Source organism: Pantherophis guttatus, chromosome 4, assembly GCF_059756535.1.
Source record: "Pantherophis guttatus breed Tessera chromosome 4, ASM5975653v1, whole genome shotgun sequence".
NCBI lineage: Eukaryota > Metazoa > Chordata > Lepidosauria > Squamata > Colubridae > Pantherophis > Pantherophis guttatus.
Genome location: NC_142066.1, coordinates 36,287,133 through 36,306,972, shown reverse-complemented (window position 1 = coordinate 36,306,972; position 19,840 = coordinate 36,287,133). Strand labels below are relative to the sequence as shown.

Sequence of the window (19,840 nt, the reverse complement as noted above, 5' to 3'; positions counted from 1 at the left end):
GCGAGGTGTAAGTTTCTTTTCTTGCCATCACTATCACAGAACAAGTCATGAGCAATCAATTTCCTCTCCCAGAGATCACTTGCAAAAACAAAGGACTGTTCAAACTAAATGGGCATGGAGTGAATAGTGTAATGGGAATCTATGTCTAGGCCAATTTATTTACATTTCATACATGTACACCATCCTATAACACAGATGCAAATGAATCTCCCTTCCTACCTACCTTATTTCCAGTGGAATTGGATTAAATCTTACTAATGGATCAACCTTAGTAACCTCCAGGATACATAGAATAGGCTTTCACATGTGCTTAATGTTTGATAATAAAAAAAAATAATCAACTACAGGGAAATGGAAAGACAATGTTATGGGGGGGGGGAGTTGGTTTTTTGGTCAATGCGGACTCCTGATGACTACCCCGACTAGTTGTCACATTTTTCTTGGGAAGATTGCTATATATTCCAAAAGGCAGGAACCATACAGGAAAATATGTACTTCCTAGGTTCCACTCATTACCATTGTTTAGTAGATGGGATACAAAGGACGCTTGTTTTGTCAGATATTATGGAACAGTCACTCATTTGGGAGAGCCTGGACTCGGATATCAACATTTTTCTACCACAAATTACTGTACAGTATTATTACGTTTACAAATATGTCATTTTTTATCCCAAGATAGTAAACATTCTGCATACTCCAGCCTTCTATTTCCCCATAATAGCCCTGAGAGATGAGTTGGACTGAAAAGTGACTGGCTAAAAGTCATCCAGCTTTCATGCCTAAGGGAGGCCTAGAACTCAAGTCTCTTGGTTTCTGGGCCAGCACTTCAACCACTACACTAAACCGGCTGTCTCTATAATATAGATGATACGCACATATTTTTGGGAGAGGAGTACGATACTAATAAAATTCTTAACTCTTTGAGCAATTCCTATAGACTTTTGCCCACACCCATTTACATAAAATAAACATGTAAAATTAAAACATGTCTAACATAATTTATTCTCTGCTAAATATTTTATTTTATTTGACAGAAAAATATAAGCCAAAAGATCCACACAATGAACCAAAAAAATACATAAAATATTAATTTCCTAAGCAATTAAATTGGAGATGGAAATTTGCCTGCAAAAAATTTGCACATGCCTTGAATTAGTGTTGATTGGACAAAGTCTCTTGTTCTTCAGTAATAACTACCCTTTTTTCCACATGCCTATAGAGAAAAAAGTTAACCTCTTAAGGGTAGTTATAGAGAAGGTTGGTAGTAAGCCAGAAGCAGGTTTAGAGAAAGGATTTAAAGTAAATCTGCTCTCATTGAAAGGAGAAAGAGAAGGATAGGCAAAAAAGGGTAGGAGGCTAAGGTGAGGGTACTGGGAAGATTGAAGGACAAGTCAGCCAGTGACATATACAGCACTGGGACATCAATGACAGCTGAAGGGATAAAAGGGAAGAGTGCTGGGAAAACGGGAAATGAGCAAGCAAACACTCCGCCTGTGTGGAGAAGCAGGAGAGCAGAAAGCAACACATTCCAATCTAACTGCATCCATTTGCATTTCTACCAAAACACATGTGAGACGATTCAGCAGAACTTCCAGAGGAAAATACAGAATGCACAATCTTCAACCATTCTGCTCCCAGACATTACGAGATATGGAACGCAACATATTCAACAACCCGCAAATCTGACTTTTTTAAACATGATGTTGAATCAATTGGTTTACATTTGAAAGGTGTTGTATACAAACATTTCAGAAGATTGAGAGAGAAGGCTGAAGGTTCAAGAATCAGTTTGTACCCATGATTTCGGAACAGCAGTATAAAGTAATTATACGCTTGCACAACAGCAAATCAAGCTGCTTCCAGCACAGAATCTGACCACCCTGGACAATTACAGTTCTATCCTGTCTTTTTTTTTAAAAAAGAGCTCTAGTTAGTAGAACTGAAAGGAAGATCTCACAGTGATATTTTGGGCAAGACAACCCAGGGCGTACACCCACTTGAAAGGGGGTGGGGGTGGGGGAAATCACAGCTTCTGTTTCCCATTCAAAAAATGAGTTAATCAGCTGACGTTGGCTCAATGCTGTTGATGGTATCTTCCATCACATAAAAAACCAGCAAATCAGCTAGAGAGCACTGGAATGGCTGTAAGAGCATCCATCATTCTTTCCTCTATTACTGTACTGCAGCTCCATGCTACGTGCCATTTGAGGTAGCTATTTCACTCTGTGTAATCTAGTGACTGTTCTTTTTATGGCTGAAACAATTTAATTACAATATTCTTAACATTCAATCTCTGAACTTGATAGTTGATAGGTAAGGGGTCATTGGTTGGTTTAGACAAGGATGGTTTCTGAATGCCCTTAGGTAGCATATTGAAGAGGCTGTTCTTCATCTATCCCTGAAAAAAAAGGTGTCCATATGCAAATGTCTTCACATGGACCATTTGAAGACTAGCCTATTATAGGATGAGACATCCATTATAGTGTTTGGAGATAGGTTTAACAGGCACCTGCTTTTTTTGCAGAGAGGCAGACTGATCCCCCTGTTTAGACAATGAGGATGTGAGATTATTCTGACTAGGAGGATCATGATTTAAATTAGTTTGGAAATCAGCATTTGGAGTATGACAGGCAGTGGACTTTGACAAAACACTAGAAGTACTGGTGGCCTCGGAAGAAGCATAGGCATGGTGGCAAGGTAAGCTGGTGGTAGAATCTAGAGGAGGAGAAAAGGAGTCCGCCTTTTTTGTACTCGAGGCAATTCTAGTCTCGCTTGCCTGTGTGTTCTGGCTCTGATGTGTGAAAGCATAAGTCTCAGAAGATAGGGCACTGGAATTAGTGGTGATCCTGCTGGAAGCATATGCAAACTGGTGGTGTGAACTGGTGGTGGATTCTGGCGACAAAGAAGTGGGGCTTGTTGTTTCTGTGTTTGAGATTACAGTAGCAGATGTCCTGGCATACTCCCTTTGCTGAGCGGAAACCTGAGTCTCAGAAAACAAAGGACTGGAATTACTGGTGCTCTTAGCAGAATCATAGGCAATTTGATCATATGAGTTGGCAGTAAAGTCTAACGGAGAAGAAGCTGGATTTACTGCCCTTCTCCTTGAGGATACAGATGACGAAGCCCTGGAATTATTGGCGATCACAGATGAAGTGTGAAAGGCTCCACTGACAGAACAAGCAATGAATGATTCTGTGGTCGAGTTGGTTTCAATAGAATTCGCATAAGTAGGTTTTCTCTGATAAATGGCTGCAGGAGACATGCTATCCAAAGAGGCTTTATCTGCTAAAGAAACAGAAATAGATTGGAGATCATCTGGTCTTGTATGGGTAGGCTGTTGTAATTGGTGATCTGGTTGGGATCTGGATGGAAAGCAGCTTGCAGAATTTCTAGACAATGAAGAAACAGAATTCATCTTTGCAGAGGAGTCAGGACTCGAGAAATGCTGGGAAGCTCTGGATTGTATCTGTATTTCAGAAAAAGAATCAAATTCTGCAACAGCACAATTATAATCCCTTTGTTCTGTATTTCGGCTAGGAGGTGGTGGTTGCACTGGAAGCATAGGCTGAATACTATCGAAGCTCTGTGATGTACTCCTTGGAGAGTAAATTTCAGAAGGTTTTACTAAAACTGGGGGAACTGATGGCGAGTCAACTGATGAAACAGAAATATTTGAGTTAGTGGAAGGTGTAAATCTGGATTTAAGAATACCTGGCTGCAAATTCTCACCACATACTGTGCATTGAGAATGTGTAGGTAAAGCTGCAGAGCAATCTGGAATGAAGGGGATCTCTCTTAGCTTGGCACCAAGACCATTCAAATGAGATGTGTTCGTTTGCATAATTTTAATGGAACCTGGGATACTCTGGGTGTGAAGTTCAGTGAATGGCTTATTCCCCTTATTTTCTAGTGCTCTGATGGACTGATAATATTGCAAGAAGGAATGATGGGGCCTAGGTATAGGAATCATGGAAGCCCTGGGAGCAGCAGGCACCAGCAAAGACTGTGGAACTATCAGTGATTCATTCGTAGGCAAAGAACAACCAGAGCGCACTGGAATGTCTTCTATTTTTGACAGTTGATCCGAAAAGCCTGGCAAACTTGTTCTGGCCTTCTCTTGCTCTTGGCATGCGGCCAGAAGCATACTTGGGGATAGGTCCTTAGAGATGCAGCAGTCCTTGCTTCCTGGATTTTCAGGGGAGTCTAAAGGTGATGTCCAAACAGAATGAGAATCAAAGCTTTGTACAGAAGGTTCAGTCCCAGGTACAGGATGGACCAATTCAAGGCTAGATACCACTGCAACATTCTCAACTTTGGAAGAGACAGGCTGACCTGGGGAGAAACAAAACATAAATTTATCTGAAAGGTGCATAGATAAAAGTAGTGGGTACTACTTATAGGATCTTGGCCAATAATTTCAGGCGTCATACTCACCTGGGAAACAGGCTGTAAAAAAATGTAACTTGTGATAAAACAGAGAGAATTTTGTCAGATCTCTGAGCATTTAATAATTATGGTCATCTTTGCATTGCTTTTGTTGGCTCTTTACTGGCCTTCACATTGTCTATAACAAAACCCAACATATTAAGGTAAGATAGATTCATCACATATATAGATGTATGGGCTGGGTGGAGGAAAACTTCAGGAACTTTTCTTTTTTTAAAAAAAAATGTCATGTGCCTGATTTTAGGGTTTGCAAAATAAACTCACATTTCCATTGCAAGATGTCAGGAAGCTGCTAGTGGTTTTCAGCAATGATGGTCCATAGGAGTTCTGAGGGCTCAATTACCATATACTGATTTTGCCTTAAAATCAGTTAAATAAGCATTCGAATGAGGGGAAAAGTTCTACAGTCTTGCATTTTCCTTTTTGCCTCACCTTCCTAGATCCAAACACCAAAACATAGAACACTGTCTATGTTCTTGTATTCCACCCCCCAACCAACCAATCTCTATTCTCCCAAATTCTTTGTCCTTAGCTGTGTCTTTCCTTTACAGAAGAGTGGGGATACTTCCCTGAAATGGTGGTGGTACCAACTTCAGTCTAAAAATAGACAACACAGGCAGAAGCAACCACCTTATTTAATTCTTCTTATTCTACTTGTTTAAGATGTGTACTCCTTGTGCCTGATGAACATGAAGTGTTCTTGCTTGTGAAGCATTTCATACATTTGCAGTTGGAATAAAAGCTCTAATTTTGTTTTAATTTGGTCATGTGGTTTGTGGAAAAGTGTGGAAGGAAAATCTTGGGCAGTCAAGCTATTTTTCTGTTTCAAAAACACAATGCAGAAGAAATGTCAAATTAGGAAACTAAGGAAATTCTGTAATAGCCATACCTGGTTTTGCAGGTGACACATCAGGGGATACGGGCATCAGCAATGCCTGAACTCCATGACCCTTCAGATAAACAATGTCTGGCATTTCGAGGAGACGTTGCTTTGTAGAAGCAGCATTTCCCACCGGAAAATGTTGTTTAAAGGTAGCACTATAGGCAATTCGGAACTGGAATAGAGACATCCCATTTGGATGCCTGGCCAGAATCAGGGCTACCTGTTGCTTCAGTTCATCCTGAACAGTTGAGGGTTGGAATGTGGCCACCTGTGAATTGCCGGCTGTCTGTTTGGTGACTGATTTTGCACTGGGCTGGCGTGGGTTTGGCTGCTGTGACTGAACAACAGAAGAAAAAAGAGAGGAACTCTTGGCTTTGACTGATAAAGTATTGTGGGGCTCATGAAATGAAGGTAAGTTTGAGGACATGGTAGATGGACCAGACTGGTTGGTGTGAAACAAGTTGTTTACTTCAGGGGGGACAACAGCAACTGAAGCAGATGCGTTTTGATACTGAGAGCCATTTGCAAACAGTTCACTGATGGCCGAAGCAGGTTCAGAGATTTCTTCTAAATCTAGGAAAGAAACAGTGCACCATTATTGCAGAGACAACAGAAGGGGGACATGTAGCATATTAGTACATCTATTATTTTAATTCTCTTAAGAGGGACAACAAGAGACAACGAGCTACTTTTCCAAAAAAGCTATAGCAAGATAGTTAACAGCAACTTGAGATCAAGACAACCCAAACATGTTCTACAGAATCATTTCTGTAAGGGATTAAACTGTAAGCTTCAGAATTACAGTGCAGATGGTTCTCGAATTATGCCAGTAATGGAGTCATTACATGACTGCAATGCAAGTCATGATGGTCATTAAGCAAGGTGCCCACATAATTTCCTTGCTTAATGATTTACATTCTGCCCTCCCAAATGTGATTGTTAAGCGGCATATAAGGTGCCTCACAGGTAAGGGAGGCCTAGTGCAGGCTCTGGCTTGCCTGCGCTGGGTCTTCCAAGGCCTCCCACATTTCAAGGCACCACATGCTCTGTTCCTGACTTTCAAGGTCCCTGCAGACCTTGGGCCTGCTTGCCATCCAGCCACTCAGGAGAAAGTCAGGTGGCTGCAGAGTCTACTGGTACGTGGGAACTTGCTGCAGCTTGCAGACCTTGGGCCTGACACACATACCCGCCTCCAAGATGCTTGCAGGACTCAACCAATGCAAGGCTCAACTTTCATACAGAAGCTTCCTTGTGCCAATATGCAAGCAGGTGCTATTTTCACAATCCTTTGGAAGTCTGTTTTTTTAAAGAGGCTCCATTTTTAAGAAGGCCTGTTTTAAGGATGGAACCATCTTTGAAACAGAACCTCCTTAAAAATGGAGGCTTCCAGAGGATTGCGAGAATAACACCTGCTTGCAGAATGGCAGGTAGTCTATAAGAAAATTGAGCCTTGCATCTACTTGGCACCTCCATCAGAAGCTGTAAAAAAGAGAAAAGTAAGTTGGATACTGCTGGCTTTTGGAACTGACTGAGGAGCAGACCAAGTCCTGCAAGTCCCTGAAGGCAAGACCAGAGCCTGCAGGGACCCATGTGGGGAGGGAAACCAGACCCAAGACCCCAAGGACTCTGAGGGGCAGAATGGATGCAGGAAATAGGTGAAGGGCAATGCAGTATTCCCCCACTGGTCATTAAGGGCAAATGTCCATTACTTTGAAACCAGATTGTAAGTAGCTCTGAGTGGGTCTGTTGTAATTTCAAACAGTTACTAAAGGTTACATGTAGAAATGGAGATCACTACTTTACTTCTCATGGTGATAACATATAAAATAGAAGGTAGAATTCATTACACAGGCAGGTTGAATGTGCTTTTAATGATCAATCTAAACTTTTACATTGGGCCTCAAAATTGTAGTGAGTGATTGCAAAATATGTAGGATCCACTTAAGCCAAATTACTGAAAAATTAATTTTTAAAAAAAATCAAATGCCCCCCTCCTAAGAAAGGAGATAACAAATAAATTGTTAAGTGGAAATAATTTGAACCAAAAGGAAAGGAGGAGGGAGTTATGAATCCCCTCTCTTTATTCAATTTAATTTCCTAACATCTCCAACCATGATGGTTATAGTTATTCTTAACGGAGGCTACAATTCAACAATACCTCAAGAGAACATGGTTCACTATTATTTAGATTAAGGGCAGGCGACCTGGCATTTCATGGTTATTTGGGGCTATGCAAGTAGTCCGCAACATTTAACCACAGCTGGAGCCAGAATTTCCACCATAACTCACTGAAGAGACAAGGCCTAATAATTGTCATAGCAATTGTTAAGCAAATCACTGCAGTTGTAAAACGAACCACATGATCACTGAGTAAATCTAGCTTCCCAATGGTGGTTTTTGGGTTGGAAACTGGAAAAAAAATGCAAATGGTGATCATGTTCCTGCAGGATACTGCAGCCAGTAGTAAATGCGAGCCAATTGCCAAGTGCTTGAACTGCAATCATGTGACTGAGGGGGTGGCACTATGGTCACAAGTATGAGTACAGTTCATAAATCAGAATTTCCTAAGCCATTGTAACTTCAAAGTCATTAAAGAAATAACTGTAAAACGAGGTTTGCCTGTAACCTACATTACTACCCCTCCAGCTCCAATGCATAAAACCAGCCTGCAGAAGATCTTAAAATCAAGACCCACTTTCACAATGTAGGATATGAAAACGGCTCTGCCTAAACTTGGACAATTTAGACCATAGTGAGATGAAGCAGCTTTGGATTTTAACTTCGCCACAATAAATTTAAATTCAAACAAGGAAACACATGTAAGCCACTAAAATGTTTGCATTTGGAGCCTTTTGAAAAATGTATGTTCTATTTCTTCATTGTTTGCCTTCTTTCTATTCCCTCCTCCTTTCTATAGATTAACTGAAATTGTGCAAAAGTCTAACTAATCCCTCTCCATTCTAATATCCACAAGAAAAAGCTGTTTTTCTAGCTTAGCAAATATGAAGACTACACGGCAGTATCCTCTTATTGTTAATGAGTAAACAACAACTCTTGCACTTTGACCAGAGACTTATTAATAACAGTTAAGTTGAAAAACTTTCTCATTACAAAAAAAATTCTATATAGAATATATACGATTAAATTTTGAGTGTATGTCCACTCCAAATACTAAACTTTTGTTTACATTTGATATAACATAGACCAGTGAGTAACTTAAGGCCCATTATTGAATTTCAAGTCCAGCAAGGGATGCTGAAGACTATATTCCAACAATATCTTTAAGGGTGTTTTACCATTCCAGGATCAGGATAAATGTGTATCACCAATGGCAGAATTTGCAATTGTTATTGGGATTTAATAACACATTTCAACTTTTCAGTGAATCCTAAAGCTCAGAAAATCCATGCCATGGAGTCACATCAATTTTGTACACATTTTTCCCAACACCACCTGTATTTTTCTATACAACTTTTATGAAAGTCTTCCATTTTTTAGGCAACTACTATACTTCCCTCATAAAATTCTCCCTAACAAAAGATTGCCCTAATTTATCAGGAATGATTTGTCGGTCACTATAGCTATAACATTTTGATGTAATAAAAAACTGTAATAGCTTTCTTTTACCACTGGATGGAGAGGGAAAAAAGTGAGAAGAAGGAAAGAGATTATTTATTGGATTTTACAGATGGTCCTCAATTTACAATCACAATTCAGCTACTAAGCAACGTGGTCATTAAATCAGTCATTATGAGACCAGTTGTCGACATGTGCCCAAATTTTGATCACATAACTGAGAAGGTAGTATGACTATTAAAGCTTCAGGGATGAGCTGTAGGTCACTTTTTTCAGCACGAGTTGAACTTAAAATTGTGATTAAAATAATGGTCATAAATTAAGGACCACTTGCAATTTATTCCTTGCTTTTATGTTTTTAAAACTCACTTTGGCATACATAAGGTTACCTACTTATTCCATGACAACATTGTGAGCTAGCTTGGACGAGAGAAAGTGATTGGCCAATTTCCATACTTGAAGGAAGATTACAGTTTAGACTTAGCCCAGCACATTTAATAGGCCAAACTTTTTTCTTATTTTAGTTCACTCCGAATCCAAATACTCTATATGTACATGCAAGACTCATCCCTCACATTATGCATGGCAATAACCATTACCCAAAGTGATGGATCTATCCAAGCGAGGCATTACCTGAGTGAGGTACAATGACAACAGTATTAAGCCTGATAACTTGGTACTTCAACGTCAGTTGAGGCATCTTTTGCTCCAAAAATTCCACTGTGTCTTTGTAGCCCTGCGCAATGCTGAACTTCTCGAGATCAAGCCCTTCATTTGTCAGCAAGAAATCTTGCAATTTCCAAATTCTCAAGCCCTTCTTATAATTGCTTAAGAGGTCAGTGACTAAAGCCATGACATCGCTCAATACTGTTGAAAAGAAGTGAAAATATATAGGCAAGCATAAAGTTCAGAAAAGCCATGGAGAACTAATTACCGTATTTTTCAGAGTATGACACACTTTTCCCCCCTAAGAGAGGCTCAAAATTTGGGTGTGTCTTATACTCCAAAGGTAGCCCCACCCACCCAGTGGCCCCCACCCTTCAGACCTATTGTATTGTATTGAGCATCACAGTTCCAGTTTATGAGATGTCTGAAGTGCTGACTCTCTACTGGACCTTACTGCAAGAAAGCCAGGCTTTCAATGCCTATGGCTATAGGTAGGAAGATGGGGGCATCTTGGGAGTGGAGCCTTCGGTGCCAAGTCCCTCTTCTGCCCCCATGAAAATCATCCCCCACCCCACACCAGTTAAATGTGCATAGGCTGCTCGTTATCAAAATCCAGTGGCAGTCAGGAGGCTGCTGATCCCTGCCATCTGGAACTTCCCAAAAATATGAGGCGGAATGGTCAGTGGCAATCCCTGCGGCCTGGAACAGCTGATTGGGGATATTCCGGGAGGCCGATCCACCCGCCAATCAGCTCCTCATGCTGAATCAGGCTGCAATAAGGTGCTGAAACTGACAAGGCTGTTTGCTGCAAGGATGCTAGCCAGATGAATACGGATGGATGCTGGTAGGCAGAGGCAAAATATTTTCCCCTTTTTTTCCTCCCCCAAAACTAAGGTGCATCTTATACTCCGAAAAATACGGTAATACATCAAATCAATCCATGAATACAATATCATATATTCACACATTAAAGAATTACTTATGAATCCTGTCTTAATCAATAATTATATGCATCTGTTTGCTTGTGCTGAACTTAAATTCAACAGGCCATGAAATACTTTTCTGAAAAGTGCAAAACAAGGTATTATGGCCAAGAATACCAAAGCAAATTAGATTCAAACCAACTTACTAGGCCTGTCATTAGATGCACATACTATATTAAGTGATAGTGCGAATTGCTTGGTTTTAGCTCAGCATAATAAGACACAATATGATGTGTGAACTAGTTCATCAAGCACATTTGAAGACAATGGTTAAAACAACCTATATAAACACACATAAACCATAATCAAAATAGCTGATGCTTGAAAGTGAATGAATCCCATTTCTATATCCATCTCTACAGAGAACTAAAAAAGAATAGCATCACTTATTTGTTCAGAACAGTTTATTTATTCTGTGGTTTATCATGCCTGGTTTCTTGTTTTAGCACTGTTTGTACCTGGGCAGATTGTTCTACATTTCAGGGGAATAAGCAGTAAGGAAAAAATTCAAGCAATTTCTTTTACAAAGAATTCATGATGTATAAATTTTCTAATTTGTCTTTTTTCCAAGAGGTTCAAAAGTTATTTTTAAAATATATCAATCCTTTAATTTTACAAGTTTGCCAGCTTCCAGAAAAGGATACCAAGGAATTATAATCTAATTTCTAATCTTTATTAAAATCACTTTTAATCTACTTATTTCCATTCTGGTATCCTCCAATAGGGTTCGATCCCTATCATGGATCTTATCATGCATTATCAACAGTAATATTAGAATTTTAGATTAATAAACTGATGGATAATAGATTGTGGAAGACTGTTTGAATCAATGTTGATCTTCCCATTTTCAAACAGGACTGCAGAGATATCCAGCTTCATGATTTTCTCATAAACTGAATTATCTTGGAATATTCATATACCAATAACCACATCCAAACTATAAAGAAAAAGTGTGCTCAGCAAAACTGCATCACATGGATCTAAGTATAGCAAAAAAATAAATAAACAAACCAATAAACCACTGGGCTAAGCAGCAGCTTCACAATGTTACAAAAAATTGTTCTGAATGAAGTACCGTATTTTTCAGAGTATTTTTCCCCTCTAAAAGAGGCTGAGTATTTTTCCCCCCTAGGAGAGGCTGAAAATTTGGGTGTCTTATACTCTGCATGTAGCTTTTTTGAAGCTTTTTTTCAGCTCTAACAAGGCGCTAACGAGGCACTAGCAAGTGATCTCCATGCTTTGCTCCGACTCTCAGCTGTTCTTTAGAAGCTTTTTTTTTCAGCCCTAACTAGGCACTAGCCGAGTGAAGCAATCTCCCTGTGCTTTGCCTGCTTTTCTCATTCAGCTTCCTCTCAGCTGTGTCTTAGAAGTTGTTTTTTTATCCCCAAGCAGGGGATAAAAAACCAGCAAACTAATGTGCTGAAGTTGACCAGACTAAGGACACTGGCCAGATGAATAGGTAGGCAGATTATTTTCCCCCTATTTTCTTCCCCAAAAATTAAGATGCGTTTTATACTCCAGTGTGTCTTATACTCTGAAAAATATGGTAGTTAAGATCAATTTTAAAAGAAGATTAAGCAGATTCATGAAGCGCCACCTATCAAGAGCTGCACACGAAAATGGCAATTTGTAGGTTCTACAATGGGAAAGAACTCATAATTGCTGTGGAACATCAGCAAGCGAAATCTATTAGACCTTGTATTCTATATATGGAATAATTAGGTCCATTGATTTTAATGTAATAAAAGAAAATGGTGAACTATGGCTGATAGTGGTAATGGCTATTGATTTGGTTTAAAATTGTGATACAGCTGAAGATGGTGATGGCTGCTTGTATGATTCAGCAACAACTCCCAGAAATCTCTCTGAAATATGCTAGCAGAGAATTCTGAATTTTTTACTTCTAATGCATCTTAAGATACCAGAATAAAATAAGCTGTTCTACTCTACTTGGAGGAAAAAAACAGATGAAGATTTATATGAGCCTATTCTACCGTATAAACATCAAGTTCTACACAAACTTTCTTTTAAGGAAAATCATATTATAAGAAGGAATATGCACATGACTGAACTAAGAGCTACCATATGCAGTAACAATTATAGCAGATGCAGAAAAAGATGAAGAATCTATTTGATTGTAAGATGGCTTCTCATAATGGTATTAAGGGTCTGTTTTCACAGAAATCCTGATTTTTCTAAGCCTGGTTCCCATTGTTCCTAAAATTTCGGAATCAGATATAAACTTACCAGGCCCCTTTTCAGATTCATCTTGTTTTGAATAGTTTGATGGGCAGCTAGACTGATATGAATCAGGAGAGGAAGAATAGCCGGAATGATATAAAGTGCAGTTGAGGGGAACTGGAATATTAGAAACGTAAAGGGGAAAAGTGAGAACACTCACAAGTCAAAGTAACAAATCTGGCAACAACAACAACAACAACAAAAGCCCTCCAACTCAACTACACTGGAAAACGTGTGTGTGTTGTGTGTGTGTGTGTGTGTGTGTGTTCTATTTCTTCACTGCTTGCTTCTTTGTAATTTTTGCCCTAAAAATGTCAGCTAAAACTGTACAAAAGTCAGATAGATCCCTTACCCTTCCAATGTCCACAAGAAAAAGCTGTTTTTCTTGCTGAACAAATACAGATTACAAAATGATAGTATGCCCTCTTATTGTTAATGAGCAAACAATCACTTTTGCACTTTGACCACCTTATTAATAAGTTAGGTAAAAAAACATTCCTGTTACAAACCTAAAGTAATGCTATAAATAGTGTATGTTTCACCATAGTGAATTTTACAATTGATATAACATAGATCAATGAGTTATGCAGTAAATACATTATTGTATTTAAAGTCCCAGCAAATGATGGAGACTATACTCTTAACAATATCTCAAAAAGCCACAAGTGTTTTACCATTCCAGAGGCAGGACACCAAATGCCTCTAGGTCTGTTGTTATGATTCTTTGAGCACTCTTGATTCCTGGTTGACTATATGGAAAAGCCCATGCTATCGCTTGGCAACATTTCAAAAGGGGCTTGCCAAAATTTGGTTTCTAGGACTGAGAGAAAGTGACTGGCCCAAACTCACATAACTGGCTTTCATGCCTGCACCGGCTGGAAGAGTTGGGGGTGGGAGGCACCGTGTTACGGTGGTTCTCCTCCTTTCTCTCCGACCGGTCGCAGTTTGTGTTGGCAGGGGGGCAGAGGTCGACCTCGAGGCCTCTCATTTGTGGAGTGCCGCAGGGATCGGTCCTCTCGCCCCTTCTGTTCAACATTTATGTGAAGCCGCTGGGCGAGATCATCCGTGGCTTTGGGGTGAGATACCACCAGTACGCTGATGACACCCAGCTGTACATCTCCACCCCAGGCCACCCCAACGATGCCCTTGAAGTGATGTCCCAGTGCCTGGAGGCTGTGCGGATCTGGATGGGGAGGAACAGGCTCAGGCTCAACCCTTCCAGTGGCTGTGGCTCCCGGCATCCCGATATAGTCAGTTGACTCCATCACTGACTATTGGGGGCGAGTCTTTGGCCCCCACTGAAAGGGCTCGCAATCTGGGAGTCCTCCTGGATAGGCAGCTGTCTTTGGAGGAACATCTGACGGCTGTTACCAGGGGGACCTTTTATCAGGTTCGCCTGATTCGCCAGTTGCGGCCCTTTCTTGATCGGGATTCCCTGTGCACAGTCACTCATGCCCTCGTCACCTCTCGCCTTGACTACTGTAACGCTCTCTACATGGGGCTCCCCTTGAAGAGCACCCGGAGGCTCCAGCTGGTCCAGAATGCAGCAGCGCGGGTAGTGATGGGAGCAACATGGCGCTCCCATGTAACACCACTCCTGCGCGAGCTGCACTGGCTCCCGGTGGTCTTCCGGGTGTGCTTCAAGGTGTTGGTTATCACCTTTAAAGCGCTCCATGGCATAGGGCCTAGCTATCTCCGAGACCGCCTGCTGCTACCGATGACCTCCCATCGACCCGTGCGCTCCCACAGAGAGGGCCTCCTCAGGGTGCCATCAGCCAAACAATGTAGGCTGGTGGCCCCCAGAGGGAGGGCTTTCTCTGTGGGGGCTCCCACCCTCTGGAATCAGTTGCCCCCGGAGATAAGAAGAATCCAGGACCTCAATGCCTTCCGTCGTTCCCTGAAAACCTATCTTTTTCAGCAAGCCGGGTTGGCTTAAGAAGAAATTTTAAAATTTTTAAATCCTTTTAATTAGTCTGCGATTTTTAATTTTTTGGGCCAAATTTTATATATATTTTTAAATGTTTTAATATTTGTATTCTATGTTTTTTATCTTGGCTGTACACCGCCCTGAGTCCTCAGGGAGAAGGGCGGTATATAAATTCGAAATTAAATTAAATTAAATTAAATTAAATTAAATTAAATTAAATGCCTAAATGTGGTGAAGAACTATAATCCTACACTTGTGCCTTTAACTGCTACACTAAATGGCTCCCTTCTACTAGAATTAATATTCCATTATAAGCTACCTCCCAAAGACTCAGAAAAAGCAACATTATCTTGCAGCCCCCAGAAAACTCTGCAGGCTTCAGGCAGATTCTCAAGCTACAGTAATATGATTTTGTAAATTGCCTTGAAAATTGGTTGAAATTGGCTATCAATACTATTTCCAAAGAGATTAATTAGGGATAAGTATGCAGGGCCCTATCTTTCTTTATTTGTCTGTATTAGGAGGAAAAATACTAGGGAACCTTATATGCTGCAAAGTGCCAAATACAACCCTGTCTTTCTTAATGGAATTATTTCAAAACATTCATTATTAAAAATCATACACAAACTTTCTTAGGAAATAAAAAAATTGGGCGCAGTACTTTATGAGCTGCAGAAGCAACAAAACCAATAAATTAGACTGGGAATTATCAAGACCATGCTAAGTGGGAAGAGAATAGAGAACTATCTCCCCAGTTTGCCCTTCTTCATGGATCACTTTTCAATGGACAAAACTGCTAGGGCAGAATTTTGCCACTTTCATGGCAGGTTCTCAAAATTCCAAACTGGTTCAAAAAAGGTTCTTTCCACCTGGCTTAGCATAGTTTTTGCTGAAAACCATCTCTACCTTCCTTATATTGTATGGAGAATCAGATTAAAGGTTTACCTGGTGCAGAGTTTAGTGGGTCAACTGGTCCTATGGATTTCAGAAAAGGAATTGGCACATCTAACAAAGAAAGGAAAAAGATAACATCATAACATGTTGGGAGAGGAGAAATTGAACCAATCAGCTAGTGATCTTTATTATTGTAAAGATCTCATTATTATTACTAATATTTTAATATTATTACTTATAGTACAGTGGAAACAGTTTAAAAGTTTACCTGGAGCAGAGTTTAGTGGGTCAGCTGTTCCTGTGGATTCCAGAAGAGGAACTGGAGCATTTAAAAAACAAGTAAAGTTAACATCGGAATGTATTGGAGGAGAAATTTAAGCAATTAAATACTTATTGTTGTATAGATCTAAAAGCTAGTCTTTTTTAAAGAACAATATGGAAAATTAACATGCTAACAATTACAGGCTTACTCTCATTAGCAGAATAGAATCCAGGAATGTACTTTCACGCAGAAAGGTTGTAGATAGCTATTTAAAAAAGTATAAGCACACACTAGTGGCAATATTTTCCAAAACTTATTTACATCCAGTGCAGAGATATAACAAAACAAGGGGATGGAAATGCAGGAGATGGTTGGCAGATAGGATGAGATGCATAATATGTTGGGCCATTTGCTTATTTTAACAAAAGAAACCTCACTCCATCTTCACAAACTCAGTAGACTGAAAGACCACTTCCTCCATCCTTCTCAATTATTATTTCCTCCAGATAATGTGTACCACCAATGGCAGAATTTCCAATCATTAAACAGGTAAAGGTTTCCCCAGTCATGTCCAACTTTAGGGGCAGTGCTCATCACTGTTTCTTAGCCGAGGGAGCCTGCATGTGGCCAGCATGGCAATACACCAAGGCACACAATACACTGTTACCTTCCCACCTATGTGATATCTATCTCGCTGGCATTTGCATGGTTTCAAACTGCTAGATTGGCAGGAGTTGGAGCAAATAACTGGAGCTCATCCAGTCACATAGCACTCAGGTTTTAAACCCGGGCTGTCATATAACCTCAGCATCTTTAATGGCTGAGCCATCATGCCCCATTTTCTAATCATTATGGGAATGTAATAACACATTCTAAATAATTCAGTGAATCCCATTGTCCAGAAGATCCATGCTCTAATGGCCCATTGCATATTTCCCAACACTTTATTTTTCTATACAATGTTCATGAAAATTTTTCGTTTTCTAAGGGGACATTATGACCCTATAAAATTCTCCCTAACAAAAGTTAGCCCTAAATCATGGGCCTTTTCCAAATTTGTGCAACTTTCCCCAATGCACAGTTGCTAACAAGATTAATAAATGGCAGGCAATTCCCTTCAGGGATGACTTGTCTGGTCACTGTAGCTATAACATTTTGATGTGATAGAAAACTGATAGCTTTGTTTTACCAGTGGATGGAGAGGGGAGAAAAGTGGGAAGCAGGGAAGAGATTATTTCTTGGATTTTACAATTTCAATTTACAACCACAACCAGAACCAGAATTCAGTCACGAAGCGATGTGCTTGTTAAATGAGACATTATATGACCAGACCTAATTTTGCAATATTTTTTTCCATAATTCTTAAGCGAATCATGGCAGGTGTTAAACAAATTATAGTAATACTCAATCAGATGATTGTCAAGTACATCCACAGCTTCCTTCATTGGCTTAGCTTGTCAGAAGCCATTCAGAAAGGTTGCAAATCGTCATTATGTGATTGCAGGATGCTGCAACCATCACAAATGCAAGGCAGTTGTGCCTAAATTATGATCACACAACCAAGGTAGTATAATGGTTGTAACTTCAAGGATCAGTTGTATCATTTTTTTCAGCACTAGTTGAACTTTAAACTGTGATTAAAACAGGGGTGAAATGCTGCCGGTTCGGACCAGATTGCCCGATCTGGTAGTGATGGTGGCAGGTGGTTCGGAAAACCGGTAGCAAAAATCCCTGTACCACCCCCCACCCCATGCCCAGCTGAGCCATGTGATCATCAGAGGCTTTTTTTTTTTTTACTTTTAGAAGTATGTTTTCTATAACCTCTTCGGCTGAAAAAATGCTTTTAAAAGTTAAAAAAAAAGCCTCTGATGATCGCGCGACTCAGCTGGTATCATCAGAACCTTTTAAAAGCACTTTTTCTACAACCTCTTCAGCCAAAGAGGTTGTTAAAAAAATGCTTTAAAAGCTCTGACGATCCCAGCTGAGTTGCTTGATCGTCAGAGGCTTTTAAAAGAATTTTTTACAACCTCTTCAGCCAAAGAGGTTGTAGAAAAAATGCTTTTAAAAAGAAAAAAAAAGCCTGTGACGATCAGGCAACTCAGCTGGGAAAAAATGCTTTTAAAAGTAAAAAAAAAAAAAAAAGTTGGCCACGCCCACCCAGTCACAGTACCCTTCCCCCAAGCCACACCCACAGAACCGGAAGTAACACATTTTACATTTCACCACTGGATTAAAAGAATGGTCGTAAATTAAGAACCACTTAGTTTTATACCTTGTTTTATTTTTTACAACTAATGTTGACACGTTACTTATTTGCTCCATAATTTAGAGGTAGCTTGGAGTCAGAGAAAGTGACTGGCCAGTTTCCATACTTAAAGGAAGATTACAGGTTAGATTGTAGCCAAGCATCTTTACTAGACCAATTTTTTTTTCTTTTTGCAGCCCATTCCAAATACTCTAGGTGTGTTGTACATGCAAGACTAACACCCCTCAAACACACATTATAGATACCAATAACCTAGGAGTGATGGATCTATTTAGGCTAGACATTACCTGAATGAGGTTCAATGACAACGCTATTAAGCCTGTTCGCTCTGTAGCTCAAAATCAATTGAGGCAACTTTTGCTCCAAAAATTCCAATGAGTCTTTGTGTCCCAAGGAAAAGCTGAACTTCTCAAGATCAATCCCTTCTTCTGTCAGCAACAAGTCTTGCAATTTCTTAACTCTCAGGCCCGACATATACCTGCTTAAGAGGGCAGTGATTGATGCCATGACGTTACTTAGTACTGTTGAAAAGGAGAGAAAATGTATACAGAGACATGAAGCTCAGAAAACCATGAAAATAAGTTAATAAATCCAACAATTCAAGACTACCACAATGGCTATATTTACACATAACAAAAACAATTATGAATCCCATCTTAATCAATAATTATATGCATGTGTTTTCTTGTGCTGAACTTTAACATTGATTCAACTAAACAGGCCACAAAATACTTTTCTGAAAAGTGCAAAGTAAGATATTATGGCCAAGAATATCAAAGTAAATTAGATTCAAATCAACAACTCTAACTTAAAGCCAACTTACCAGGCCTCTGATTAGATGTACATACTATATATTAAGCCATAGTGTGATTTGCTTGGTTTTAGTTTCAGTATAATAAGGCATAATATGATGTGTGAGCTAGTTTAATGAAGCATCTTTGAAGACAATGGTTAAAACAGCCCATATAAACACACATTAACCCTAGTCAATGGCTCAGTGCTTGAAAGGGAAGGAATCCCGTTTTTCTATCTCTACTTGTACAAAGAGAGAACTAAAGAAAAGCAACATCACTTATTTGTTCAGAACAGCATATTTATTCTATGGTTTATCATGATTTATTTCTTGTTTTAGCACTGTTTGTACCTGGGTAGAATATTGTACATTTTGGGGGGGAATAAGCAGTAAAGAAAAAGGCAAATTCTTTTACAAAGAATTCATGATGTATAAATTTTCTAATTTATCTTTTTCCCAATATGTTCAAAAGTTATTTTTTAAATATATCAATCCTTTAATTTTACAAGTACAGTATATCAATTTCCAGAAAAGGATACAAAGCACTCTAATTTCTAAGCTTTCTTAAGAACACTTTTAATCTATTCCCATGCTGGTACCCCCAAGTAGGGTTTCATCCCTATCATGGATTCTATCCTGGATTATCAATATTAATATTACAATTTTTAGATTAATAAATCATTGGATAGTAGATTGGTGAAGGATGTTGGAATCAAATTTGATCTTTCCATTTTCAAGCAGAGTTGCACAGGTATCCTATCTTCATTATTTCATCATAAACTGAATTATCATGGAATATTCATGTATAATGAATCACATCCAAACTATATAGAAAAAGCAACACTGCATCACTGATGTAGGTACAGAAGAAAAAAAAATCCCTGGGCTGAGAACTTCAAAATG

At 39.4% G+C, this 19,840-nt stretch overlaps 1 protein-coding gene across 4 annotated transcripts in view; it reads right to left on the bottom strand.

Annotated features, from left to right (window-relative positions):
• Nucleotides 1–998: 998 nt before the first annotated feature.
• LOC117668994 (uncharacterized) overlaps nt 999–19,840 on the bottom strand; it is a 45,212-nt gene continuing 26,370 nt past the window's right edge. For 2 of the 4 annotated variants that reach the window (XM_034423082.3, XM_060693652.2), the window contains 7 exons: nt 18,432–18,665; nt 15,885–15,935; nt 15,668–15,727; nt 12,802–12,912; nt 9,539–9,772; nt 5,336–5,902; nt 999–4,332 (listed from right to left, as the gene is read on the bottom strand). In XM_034423082.3, coding sequence (XP_034278973.2) covers nt 2,459–4,332; nt 5,336–5,902; nt 9,539–9,772; nt 12,802–12,912; nt 15,668–15,727; nt 15,885–15,935; nt 18,432–18,665 — 3,131 coding nt within the window. In that variant the 3' untranslated portion in view covers nt 999–2,458. The remainder of the gene's footprint in view (nt 4,333–5,335; nt 5,903–9,538; nt 9,773–12,801; nt 12,913–15,667; nt 15,728–15,884; nt 15,936–18,431; nt 18,666–19,840) is intronic. The other 2 variants (XM_034423083.3, XM_034423084.3) reach the window with 2 other exon arrangements.